The 13,884-nt window shown below is 44.2% G+C and overlaps 1 protein-coding gene across 1 annotated transcript; it reads right to left on the bottom strand.

The window, feature by feature from the left end:
• Positions 1-1,010: 1,010 nt before the first annotated feature.
• Positions 1,011-7,861, bottom strand: LOC121475726 (carbonic anhydrase 5B, mitochondrial-like). Its single transcript, XM_041729254.1, has 2 exons — positions 7,792-7,861; positions 1,011-1,585 (listed from the first exon to the last, which is right to left on the bottom strand). Exons 1-2 carry the CDS (start codon positions 7,859-7,861, stop codon positions 1,011-1,013), a joined length of 645 nt encoding a protein of 214 aa, XP_041585188.1.
• Between the last annotated feature and the right edge of the window lie 6,023 nt (positions 7,862-13,884).

The following is a 13,884-nucleotide window of genomic DNA, read 5'->3' as shown; positions in this document are numbered from 1 at the left end:
ATAGATGTGAATTGCTAAGTCAGACTATAAAGAGCAGAGTCAAAGACTAAAAGACTAAAGTGATCCTATGTAAGATACCCACCCACCTTCAAAAGTTTGTAATGAAGAGCATACCCAACGGGCCGGCGGGCTACGTGGATGGAACTCTGAGTGCAGAGAGGTGTTTGGAGAACAGTTGTTCTGAGGTTCTGCTCTCTTATACAAGAATGCAGAACCACTGGTGCTGAGTTTGGCTCAAGAATAAGATGACTGGAAGTACAGAGACTAGGATTTTTAAGTTCTTAGGAAATGAAACAGCCTAAGTACAATGGACCAGTGCTAAGGCAGGAGCTGGTTCCCATTCTGAGTTCCAGGGAACCCACACGACTAGAGGGCAGCTGAGCACTTGGTCACAAGCTGGAGGCAAGGAAAGAACCCTGCAAGCTCTCCCCATGCGTGACCAAACCCATGGAGCTATTGCATTTCTGTACAGCTCTTAGACCTCAGCTAAGGCAGCCTGGAAAGCGTGGTTTCCTCCTGCTTCTCTGGAATGCATCTGCAACACAGGTGAGATGGTAGAGGCGAGGCTACAAAGTTAAACAGAAACCAGTAATTATCAGCCCGTTAGATCTTCATGTAGTTTGGATTTTATCTGGAGGAAGAAGAGGAATATTTGAATAATTTTAACCAGCAAAGTGTCCTCTCCTCTGTGGTTGGTGAGAGCAAGGTTGAAGCGAGACCCGACGTGGAGTGATTAGAGATGGGGGCTAGGAGTCTCCCAGCTGGTGTGATAGGTACAGGGCTGGAGAAGGTGACAAGCTGGAGAGATTGGGCTGTTGACTAGACTCCAGCTTATTGGCTAAAGAGGACAATATGGAAAGTTCAATGTAAACTGAAGGTTGACACTGGGGAGTTTGAGATCTGAAAGGTGCAGTGGGCATGTCCACGGTGATGCACTCATGTGCTCTAAGCATTTTTTTAAAAAAAAGCTATTATTTATTAAAGCAAAGTACTGCCCAGATATGAGCATCTCAAGGGGTCACTTGGCTAGCTGAAAACTGGGGTTTCGCTTGTATATTCAGTATATAATCATGACGGAAGGAAGAACGGACAGTGCAATTCATCAGGGGCTGGAGGGGGCGGAAATTGTCCACCATTCTTTTCTCCTTCTCCCCCTCTGATGTGAAAAGCAGAGTCCGAAACTGCTCAAGCTGATCATGATCAACCTCTACGGACTGCTTCTTAATGATCCAGGTGACAGACTCAGAGAGTGGAGGGGTAGTCAGGGACCCTGAGTAGGTCCAGTAATCTGGGCAGGCAGGCATCAGGCAAGAAGGATCGAATGACCCAAATTCCACAAGGGTGTCCTTATGCTTGACTGATGGCAAGGTATCCACCAATTTCTGTAGTTCTTGGTGATGTTTGCCTAACTTTAAAAATACTCCTATTACAGCCAAACCACGTTCTTCTAGTGCTGCATCCTCAAAGTTTTCAAATTTGACTGCATTCCAATGCACCAAGTGCAGCTCTGCCAGGTAACATTTGCTGTCCACAGTATGCTCAGAGCCCCAAGCATCGATGAGTGTGTACAAGTGAACACCGGACGCTGAAGAGCAAAGACACTGGGGAGAAGGTTCAGGGAGCAGAGACCCATGGCTGGTACTCGCAAGAGTGAAAATAGATGAAGTAACCCAGAGAGATCAGGGTCATGAGAAGAGCTGGAAGGCCAGAACAGAATCCTGCAAGGCAGCAGCAACTGTGGAAATAGGAGTGAACACTACAGAGGGGAGAATAAAAATCAGGAGAATGGGGTAATTTGTAGAGGAGAGATGGTTTCTCAAAAAATAGCTTTCAAATGCTCTAGAAAAAGTGACTCGTAGTGATGAATAAGAAAGGTTTGTGGGACATCTGGAAGAAGGTTTAGTGCAGGGTAACAACTAGATCACAGAAGAGTTCTGGAAGGGGATGCCGACCATGGTGGAGCTTCATCCTGGATACGTCATGTTGAGAGGTCTTCAATGCATTACTTTTTTTTTTTAAGATTTTATTTATTTATTTATTCACGAGAGATACAGAGAGAGAAGCAGAGACACAGGCAGGGGGAGAGGCAGGCTCCATGCAGGGAGCCTGACGTGGGACTCCAGGATCACGCCCTGGGCTGAAGGCAAGCGCTAAACCACTGAGCCACCCAAGGATCCCCGCATTAGTTTTCTTTGGTTAATTTAAATCTGCTAATAATACCAGTCGATCTTCACCTGATACAATTTTCATATTCAGAAATTCAATTTTTAACACACACGATGGTTATAATAGATGCTTTAGGTTTATTTATAAATAAATAGGTTTATTTATTTGCTACGAGTAACATCTGAATCAGCCCTGGGCTGGTTCCCATCGTGCGACTTATCATCTCATCATGGGTCACGTTCTCCTGCGTCTTGGCCTGCCTTACCAGAGAGCAAATGCCAGGCCCTGCGTATTTTACCATGTTGGGCGCTCTCCATGTACGTATTCTGATAATTCTGAGCTCTGTTCAGGAGTCCTGTTACTTGCGAGCATTTTGATACTTTCTAGGGCTTCAGTTTGGCAGGTAGGACGCATATAGTGCTCATCTAGGCTCAATTATTTCTCCTTGTTGAGGCCAGAGCCTTCTGTAAGGTTGGCGGCGGGGTTGTTATAGGGACAGTCCCCCTGCTAGCAGCTCCAATCATCTGGGCTTGTTCTCAGCTTCCCATGGTTTCCCCAGATACACACACAGCTCAGAGGTTCCCTCTGTGCAGCACTCCATTCTTCAGGGACCTGAAGGCCTCTGTGAGGCCTACCTGCCTTGATCTGCTCAGACTCTCGATTTGTTTCTCAGCTTGGAGAGGCAGCGGAGCACTGTCTGCTCTCGCTCAGGGCAGCCACCTGCTTCAGGAGCTTCAGATTTAGTCCTTAGTACTGCCTTAGCCCAGATCTTCATAGCAAGAGGTCTTAAAATATTGCTGTGTCCCTTATAATCCTTTAAATTATGCTGAGATCTAGGGACTTTCATTCTTCTGGATTTTTTTTTATAGGTTTTTATGATATGTTTTCCAATATTCTTTAGGAGGCACATAATGTTGCTTTCATTCTTAATTGAATTCCAGGGTTCATTTTAAAGTTATATAATTAAAAAAAATAAAGTCCCATATGACGAACATTCACACAGAAGTAGTGGACAAAACCCTTAAAGTTTTCAGTTGCCTGTTCCTAGGACACCACCAAGGGAATAAGGACCAAGGCTTTCAAATTTTTCATATGACAACACCTACATACTTATTCTGATTCCTAGGACCTATTTCTTGGTATATTTTAATTCTCACTTAGACGTAACAAAAATATTAGTCCTTGCCAACGTAATCAAATTTACGAGAGTGTCTCAGGTGAAATTTCAGTTTTTAAAAATTTTTTTTTAATTTTTATTTATTTATGATAGTCACAGAGAGATAGAGAGAGAGGCAGAGACACAGGCAGAGGGAGAAGCAGGCTCCATGCACCGGGAGCCCGACGTGGGATTCGATCCCGGGTCTCCAGGATCGCGCCCAGGGCCAAAGGCAGGCGCCAAACCGCTGCGCCACCCAGGGATCCCCAGTTTTTTAAATGAAGTTCTCTTACCATTGAAAAATCACTATGCCATTGCCAACCTTAGAAAATATAGGTCATCCCAACTAATAGCCAATACTACCATCTTTAGGTCTGAAGAGATGGTCTTTTACTGAATCTGTGTGAAAAGGAAAAATACATATCGACATACATAAATATACTACCACACATAGGAACCACTCTGCTAATTCAAGACTTGCTGAATATAAGGCATTCTTACGGGCATAAAGTATAAGCTGTATCACATAGCTTTATATTCTTCCAAATGCAACTGTTGTAATAATTTGCGACCTGCCTTCCTATCCTTAGGATATGCTCACGTATATGCCCATACTAGGACTATAACCCACACTCTGCTCTTATTTCAGAGGTGGATAATCAATAAACCACAAATCCTTTGGTATTTTTCCTAGGATACATCACAACAGGCAAATAAGACAAAAATTTCATTCTAGAAAATAACTAAAAGATAACTAGAGTATAAGAATTTTTCTAAAATCTTTACTGGCCAGGAATTCTTAGAAATTCTTCCAAATATGGCAAAGTTGACCAATATTTACTTTGTTGCTTTAAGGCATTCATAATTGATCTCAATTAGTAATACTGTCCTCTCAGGATGTTAACCAGTAGGAAAATATACATGAAACCATGAGGTTAGAAGAACTTGTGACCGTCCTGCTGCTAAACACATAGCACTTGCTCCATCTTGACCCCCCACCCCCCAGCACTACTTTCTGTCATTAGGCTGGGCTGGATTACACCTGTAACTTTCTGTGATCAACATAAAAAATCTGTGCAAATCATGTGCAATATCGCCTTTGACTAACCTATTTGTTATTTTCCTTAGGCTTTGACAAATGTGATAAACCTTGAAGTTTGCCAAGTTTGCCAACTCCAGCAAATGTGAAGAATATAGATATACTAAGTCTACAAGAGTTGTAAGGTCACAAGTTTATTATTTTTCCTTAATGAGCTTGTTTTCAATAAAGAGAAATCTGTAGAGGACTTTTTTTTTACCCCTGTAACTGCACATGGATGTTTTATGTAGTAAGTGTTGATTGAGGCAAACTCCTGACTGCACATTGACCGCCTTCATCTCCCTGCATGAAAACAGAACTTGGGAAGGGTCAGCACCCGATAGCAAAAAAAAAAAAAAAAAAAAAACAACCAACAACTACAACACCACCACCACAAAGCCGAAAAATCAGCAATGACCTGAAGTACAATCCAGTAATTTTAGACTGAATGGTATCAGCCCAATTTTCCAGAACAAATGTAAACAAAGCAAGCTACTCAGACTTTAAATTTCATACACTAGGCTGAGCCTGTTTACGTGGATAGGAAACCCACCTGTTTATCATCCTGTCAATATTGATCACAGGATAATACGTATTCCAGTCCATGAGGTTGGGGGGAGAAGACTGGGGCATAAACAGACTTGCTCTCCAGGGGGCTGGATTCATCAGTGTTGCATGGTTCAAGGGCTGCATGCTAATCACTAAAGGCATGAGGTAATTACACTTTTTCCCCTTCATTTCTTCTGGGGAGTTTCATGTAAGAGCCATGGCTCGTGTGGGTGTAGAAATAGGTTTTCAGCTCATTCAAAAGTCCACAGAACACAAGAACATAAACGTTGTGCTTCTCAGAATAAACATTGTGCTTCTCAGAACACCTCTTACTATATCAATTCATGGTTAGTGGAGAAAGGATTTTGAAGTTTTTTTTTTTGTTTTTGTTTTTGTTTTTTTTTTTAGAAAGGAGCAAGGAAAGAGTCTGCCATCTGTTGCTTCAACCTAGAGATGGGCTTCATAGCTCCATCATTACAAAGCAACTGTGCATGTATGAGTGCGCACCCAAACACGGATGCCAAGAAACCGCAGGAGGATGAATACACCGCACGATGCTGTTAGGATTAAGCACTTTTTCCTCTCTAAGGGGCTGTTTGGGTTTTTATTGTTCTTTGGCAGTTTAATAAAACTTAAAATGCCGTCTGGATGGCAGGAATGGGGAAGACGGTGACGGGGAAAGAAAGGCAAGTAGATGCCCAGAGACCTGAGGAGCAGATTGCAGGAAAGCGGCCTGGGTCCCCCCACCCTGGGGTGTGGATGTGGGGGGGTTAGGCGTGCAGAGCACCCCTCTACTCTGGGCGACCAAATACAAGGCCGGTTCACATCTGCTCCAAAACCATAAAAACAGCCTAAGTAGCAAGTAGCAGCAAAAATTACTCAAGTAAACCTATAGTGAGAGAAACCCATCAGTTCCAAGGTAGTGCTTTGTATGCAAGCATTTTGTTCATTTTAACCCTTACTAGTCCAACCTTTGGGTTTTTCAGTTTAGAAGTTGGAAATAGCGGTAATGTGCTGTCATTGTTTTTAAAAAGTTTGAGTTCTGCAGGGAGTTGGCTTCTCCCTCTCCCTCTGCTCCTCCCCCTGCTTGTGCTCTCTCTCACTCTCAATTAAGTTTTTTTTTTTTTTTTTTTTAGGAAGTGTGGTGTTTCCTAGAGAGTAGGAGGATAGGCTGACGGGTCTATTCCCCTCAACAAGATTGGGGTAGAGTCCAGCCCCACTGGGGCCTGCACACTGGCAGCCGCACCTTTGGTTACACTGTAGGAACACTACCGGCCAGGCTGCAGCAGTCTACAGGGGCTTAGCCTGCCCGGCGCCACTGGCCGGAGAGGGTTGGGAGCAGAGCTCTGTCTCAGAGTCAGACAGACCTGGTGTAAACCACAGGGTTTTGGATTAGCCGTGTGACCCCCGACAAGTAGTTCATCCTACAGGCTTTCATCTGCTCCCCTGGATGTGGGGCTGGGGGGCTTAGAGATAGAGCCTGGGTGTTAGCCGGCCTCCTCCAGAGACCAAAGCCACAGGTATGTGCAGCTGACCCTTGAACAACACTGGCTTCAACTACGTGGGTCCACATATACACTTATTTTTTTTTTTGATAAATACAATAAATGTATTTTCTCTTGTGATTTTCTTAATACTTTTCCCTGGCTTTTGCTTTATTATGGGAACATGGAGTGTAACACATGGAATATATGGAATATGTGTTAATTAACTGTTCACACAATCAGGAAGGCTTCCAGTCTAGGCCGGTGGTTAAGTTGTTGGGGAGTCAAAAGTTATATGGATTTTGCATGGTGTGGGGGCCGGGCTCCCAAGCCCTGTGCTGGTCAAGGGTCACCTGTATAGACGGGGAGAAGGATATTTGAAGGAATCGCCTCACCTCCTGTGGGGTGGACGTGTGTGCACCGTGCAGGCGGGAGAACGTGCTGCCAACCCAGGGCAGAGTCCAGGCTGAAGCCGGAGCCCCATGCGGGCAGGAAGGGCCTCCTGTCGGCATTTATTGGCTGTGGAGCCTCTTCACCGGGTCGTGGTTCTTTTTTTTTCTCTTTTTTCTTTTCCAAGATTTTATTTATTTATTCATGAGACACACAGAGAGAGAGGTAGAGGCAGAGAGAGAAGCAGGCTCCATGCAGGGAGCCCGATGCAGGCCTCGATCCCGGGGATCACGCCCTGGGCCAAAGGCAGAGCTCAACCGCTGAGCACCCCAGCGACCGCGGGTGGTGGTCCTCGGGGCGGTGTGGGGGGAAAGGCGCAGGTGTGCTGTATCCCAGGGCGGGTCGTGCAGCCCACACCTGCCTGCCTCAGGGGCACCTGCAGGGCTTTCAGACCTTCCCCCACCAGCCCCGCCCCCTTCCTGCTTGTCCACAAGGCTCCCCAGGTGAAGGCAATGTGCACCCGGAGCTGGAAACCAGGTGTGCAGGGAAGATGGTGAAGGGGCGTCTAGAAATAACGAGACTCCTAAGCACCCTCCCCTCCCTAGGATGTGTGGCCCGGCTGCCCGGGGCACCCCTGCCCGTCCAGGCGGGAAACCACCCACAAAGAGCCTGGACAGGCACCTCGCCGAGTGCAAGAACAGGAAGACAATGCATGGGCGCCCCGGGGGCTCCGGGCTTGGGCGTCTGCCTTCGGCTCAGGGCGTGACCCCGGGTCCTGGGATCCAGGCCCGCATCGGGCTCCCTGCATGGAGCCTGCTTCTCCCTCTGCCTGCGTCTCTCTCTGGGTCTCAAGGTATCTCATGCATAAATAAATGACATCTTAAAAAAAAAAAAAAAAAGAATCAGGTGATTCCAGGAAACTACAGACACGAATAAAATGGGGAAGGTCAACTGGAAAAATATCCCACGTGGGAGGAGCGGAACATTGACGGCGCTGGCGGGGTTACGGAGCCTCAGGTCACCTTGCCCAGGGCGCATCGCATCGCATCGCAGGTTGGCAGGTGGCCCGCGCTGCCCGCGCCCCGCACCCGGATCCCCCCGCAGCGCCCGGGGCGAGCTGCGGCCTCCCAGGATGCGTGGGGGGAGGCCACCCGTGAGACGGGGGATGCAGGTTTACAGGAGCTCTCGGGTCCAGCTAAGGCCTAGGAGGGAAAACAGACACCGGGCGCAGGAAATGGGACAGAAGAGCACAGGGAGGGCGTCTGGCGTGGAGATGCCGCCCATCCCGCCGGACAAGGTCGCGGTGCGGGCCGCCAGGGGTCCCCACTCGCACTCCTCTCTGCCGCGCACCTGCGCCCCGCACCTGCACTCCACCCTGCCCTGCAACTGCGCCCCGCACCTGCGCCCCACACCTGTGCACCTGCGCCCTGCACCTGCACTCCACCCTGCCCTGCAGCTGCGCCCCGCACCTGCGCTCCTCTCCGCCGCGCACCTGCGCCCCTCACCTGCGCCCCGCACCTGCGCTCCACCCTGCCCCGCACCTGCGTCCCGCACCTGAGCCCCGCACCTGCGCTCCGTCCCGCCTCGCACCTGCACCCTACACCTGCGCCCTGCTCCTGCCCCCGCTCTGCCCGCCACCATGTCCTCGCCTCTCCCCGTCCCCGTCCCCGCTTCCCCCTGCCCCTCCCGCTCACCAGTGCGGGCCTCTCGGGACACCTGTGTCTCCCTGGGCGCCCTGCGCCCCCAGAGCCGCAGCCCCTCGGACACCTCCGTCCCAGGGCGCTCAGCTCGGGCAGTGTCCCGCTGCGAAAGAGGGACACAGAGGAGGGGACGGAGGGGGGCGGCGGGCCAGGCCCCGCGGGGGTGCGGCTGGCCTGCAGGGCGGGGGCGCACCTGAGCCGCCGGGGCGCCAGGTGTGTGCGCAGGGCAGGAGGGAAGGGAAGCCCGCCCGCCGAGCCCGCAAGGCCTACGGCCCTTCTCTGCAAAGGAGCCGGGCTCCCAACGCCGAGGCGTGTAAGGGAATGACAATCTGGCCCGAAACACACACTCTTGCATAAATCTGGAATGTGATGAGATTTGAAATCGAGACTATGATCTTCAAAAGTTATTTGAGAGCTCTACACTGATCTAGATTTTCCACAGTTTTCTAAGCTGTTTAGAAATGAGCCTGTATGTTTATGGATATTAACCTATAAAGTCACATTGTTATAGTCATAAATTCGTGAACTTCTTCTGCAAATAAGTAGGTCCTCTCTGGGAGGTCTAGTAGTTAGCAGAAGCAAAGTAACCAGAAAAAGAGCAACAGGTTTCACTTAAGAATTAAAAATGAGTCAGTTTTTCAGACCCACTTGCCACCCACCTATTGGCAGTTTCTTAACTGGGAACATTATTTCCTCAAACTATAAATGTGGGTATTTGTTAAGTATTAGAAGTAAGTTATTAAAGAAGCAGTTTCTCAAAAACAAGGCAGGAAACCATCCGGGATTCATTAAGTGTAAATAATTTGAGTCTTGAGAATGAGCTTCATTAGACAACGCTAACATCAATCCTACAAAGTCCCCGAACACAGAATCCAGATGGGTCGGCCTCGTGAATGTGTTCAAGACATTAGACAGTGGGATTTGAGTATCTCCATTTCCCTTTGAGCATAATCTAAACTCAGATTGGAATTTTATGGTGAAAAATAATTCCTGAGCAGAGCTTCAGCTTCCACCTCCTTCCAGGAAAAGGTCACTATGTGTTTAAACTGCCTTCTGTACTAGAAACTGAAACGAGGAAAGTACTTTGAGGCATGTTCCCCCTAAAACACAAGGCTGTGGAATTCCTCTTAATTTTAAAGTGAAAAATGCATTTTATTTTTCTACTAGAATGTAATTCAACATCTAAGCCATGCAAATGAAGCATTTTTCAGAACCTGTTCATTGTTACCCTTACTATAGATTTTGTCCAGGGTTTAGTCTTTAGTGACAAAATAATAAAATGTCTATTTTTAAAAAGATTTTATTTATTTATTCATGAGAGACACACATACAGAGAGAGAGGCAGAGACACAGGCAGAGGGAGAAGCAGGCTCCACTCAGGGAGCCCGATATGGGACTCGATCCCAGGTCTCCAGGATCAGGCCCTGGGCTTAAGGCAGGACCTAATCCACTGAGCCATCCGGGCTGTCCTAAAATACCTATTTTCTTTTCTTTTTTTTTTTAAATACCTATTTTCAAAAGTGTTTGGATTTCATTGGAGGCTCTATCGATAGGAATCAAGCCAATGGATGTGCTAACAAACTGTATGGGGCCTTTACCTGCCCAAATGTAAGCAAAAACTCTAACCCAAACTATCGCCAGCTTTGAAGCAAAAGAAAAATCATACTAATTATCTCTTATTTTTGCACACTGTCACCTAATTAGTTCTTCAAAAGCATGGGGAATTGTGCTTTGATTCCCTTAAGTTATCAAAATTAGCTTTATATTCATCAACTCTGATAGCGTATCAAAACAGCTCATAATTTTTTTTAAACCTAAGAATTTGATGTCAAGTTAATTTTTTTTTAACTTGTCACCTTAGGAACAAAAGAAAAAGCCGCAAGGAAGGAGAAGACTAAACTGGAGCCACGTGCGGATTACAACCTGGATGCAGAAGCGGCACGGCTTTGTCCATGACATGATCAGAGGGCAGCCAACACCTTACCGCCCCCGCGAGAGGAACACCTGACCGTGAAAACACCTGTATTGAAAATCTGCATCTTCCTGGTTTTGCCACATTTAGGTACTACGATATATTTGTTTTTCTTCTAGTGAATTAGCATGCAACCATTTGCTTCATAATTATCTTCCACATGTCTTTATAAGCAAATTATTTAGAAATATATCTGTATATACATATATGCTTACAGATAAATACATATCACAATATTATGTAAGTAGATTAATACATTTATTTTGCTTTTTACCTTACCAGTATGATAGAATCATTGCTATTACCATCCACACAGACATGCGTCATCATTTCATATTGATACTGAATATTAATTAACATTGCTTTACCATGTATAACTATTTCCCATTGACAAAATTTGACTTCTATCTTAATTTTCCCTCTAAAAATTACTACTGTGCATTTTATCATCTTCATTGAGATTTCTCTGTCACGTTAAAAGGTTTAACCTTATTTCTGTTTTGATATCTGAGGTCGTCTTTTTGCTGCTCCATTGGCAAGAATAATATACCCATGAATATTAGCCCTCTGTCATACTGTCATACTGCAATAATTATTTTCTCCCAAGTTGTTAATTTTCACTTGCTCATTTTTAAACAATTTTATTCATGTATTGTGGCATTTATGCCATGCTTAGAAAAGCTGATATATAAAATATTAAAGTTATGATATTAATTACATCAAAGTATTTTTATTGACGTTTCACTGTTTTATTTTTTTCCACTTTTTAAAACCATTAATTTTCTGGAGTGTCCAGCTGGTTCATTCAATAGAGCCTGTGATTTTTGATCTCGGGTTGTGACTTTGAGCCCCACACTGAATGTAGAGCTTATTTAAAAAAAAAAAATCTTTTTAAAAAGTATTAATTTATTGATCTGCCTAGAATATATTTTGGTTTAAGGCAGCAGGTGAATCTCACTTCTCCCATTTTCTCCAAATAATTAAGTATTTGTGTCCACTCCCTTTATCAACTAACCCTTTATTAGCTTGACATAGGAATAGAATTCTATATAATTTCTTCATGCTATTTATCTGATTCAGTAGTCTGTCTATAATTATGCTGTTTAATTAATCAACCTTAACAGTAGGTCTTTTCAGCTCATAATCTAGGTCTCACTCACTACTCCATTTTTCCCCCCAAATTTTCATGACTAAGTTTATATATTCAAGCCAACTTTCATTTAATTTTAATGAGTGTAAAAGTATTGTTAATTTGCTAGGGCTTCATTGAACATAATTCATTAGGAACTAACTTTTTCAAATGAAAAGGCTGTATCCTGTAGAATTTGGTAGGAATATAATCTAGGAATAATTCATACTAATCATCATGTATCAGTAAACATCGCTGATTAAGTTCACTCAGAGAGTTCATATCCATATTAATATTTTAAAGGGCTTTTAAAAAATGTATATTGGATCATAGTTTGCAAAGTTATTCACTTTATGTGTCAATAGTATTGCCAATGAACTTATTAAACTAATTTAAGGACATTTTAATTGTTTACGAGATTTTAAGTTATTCAACATTATATTCCTACAAGAAGAATGATAACTTCTTTTTAAAGTATTTTTTAAAATTTACTGGGTTTTTACTTAAACTAGAGGAAATCTTAAAGTTGTGACAGAAGGTATCTTCTCTTCTCTTGATTTTACAAGTTTGTGGGTTGTTTTGTTTTGGGACCAGATAATGATGAGACAGCAGACATTATGCAAATACACATGCATTTGCTCAATTAATTCAATAAATACATACTGAGCATCTTCCATGTGACATGCACAATTCTCGATGTTTTGATCTAGCACATTTTTGCTACTGCTCATCACTGCCATCATTGGCGAAATCAGGTCCTGGTTATGTCTATGCCTGAGACCTGATCAGCTGAATGTGGCTGAAGAAGAAGATAACTGTTTTCACCCAAAACCATGATCTCTAATCACAGAAAGGTTCTTCTGACTCCCCAGCAGTCACTGATTTGCTCTGGTCCACATTCTCTCTCCCTTTGTTTGCTATTGTTCCCATTTCCTCATACTTGGGGAATGAAATGAGGTGAGCACCTTGGGTTGTTGTGTGTGTGTGTGTGTTTATGTATTATATATGTTTAATTATATATATTATATTATATTACATTATATTATATTATATTAGTCTGTGCACTGTTGACTCCCAAGTGCAAAATTCCAGGCTGGACCAGCCCGAAATCCAGAACTCTAGAAACAGCTGATGACCCAAGGGCTTGGCCTGCATGTCCACCAGCTATTTGCAATGACTGTGTCCCAATTTGAGCTTCTGATGTACCCCTTTGAGCCAGCTCCTCACATGGGCTTACCCATTTCAACTCAAAGCAACTGCATTTTAGCCACAACTCAGGCCTAAGGAGTAATCATCTCTTTTGCTTCCATTCACACTCCATACATAGCACATTCTGTTGACTCCCACATTGAGACAGATCGTAATTCAACCATTTCCCAGCACCCCACTGTCAATGCATGGTGGTGTACACCCCACTACCAAATAGTCCCATGCCTGGGTGAGACGGATGTATCTATGATTTACAGCAGAAACACACACCTAGTATACACACTCATGTGAGTATCGAGAGCATCTGTAGGTATATGTTAAAGAAATATACATCTATTTCTATTTTGCAAAAATACGGAGGATTTTTACGATTCTTTCGGCACACTAAAAATGTGCCCTCCCTTCCTTTGACCTACTACTAGTATATCCAACCCAATGTCAGACTATATTAAAACAGTGAAAATAATATGCCTCTTTCTAACTGGATCATGGTTACTTGAACACATACGTGTGGATGGTATGAATGAGATGGCCTGTGCGTGGGTGTGGGTGTGTGTGACTGCAAATGGTCTTTGGAACATATTACTCTAAGTACTATGATGGTTTTATAAAAAAAAAAAAAGTTTTTTTTTTTTTCTTTTTCTGTACAGGGGGCATATTAGGTAGCAAGTTTTGCTTTCATCACCTGGTTTGCTGCTTTGTAGGGGAAAACTCTTTGATCGACTTCTCAACCTCTTTGCTGGTTTTGGCTTTGTTACTTGAACTCAGGTCCATCTAGGAAGTTGTAATTCCTGCAACTTCACACAGTGCAAAAATTTCTGCTTGTTATGACCAAAACAGAAGTAGCTCTGATGATTCCAGCACTCATCCTCATATCCAGGCCTTCAGATGGGTGTGCAATTTCTGGTTGTGCCCTTTATGAGGTTAATTGTTCATTGCATATGATTTTTGAAAATCTCTTAGATTTGATGACCAATTATATATTTTCTATTGTATTTGTACTTATATTCTCTCTTCTATTCATGTTTGTCCTATTTTTCTTAGATTTGTT

This window comes from Vulpes lagopus, chromosome 14 (assembly GCF_018345385.1).
Source record: "Vulpes lagopus strain Blue_001 chromosome 14, ASM1834538v1, whole genome shotgun sequence".
NCBI lineage: Eukaryota > Metazoa > Chordata > Mammalia > Carnivora > Canidae > Vulpes > Vulpes lagopus.
The sequence above is the reverse complement of the archived record's forward strand: the minus strand, read 5'-3'. Positions and strand labels throughout refer to the sequence as shown.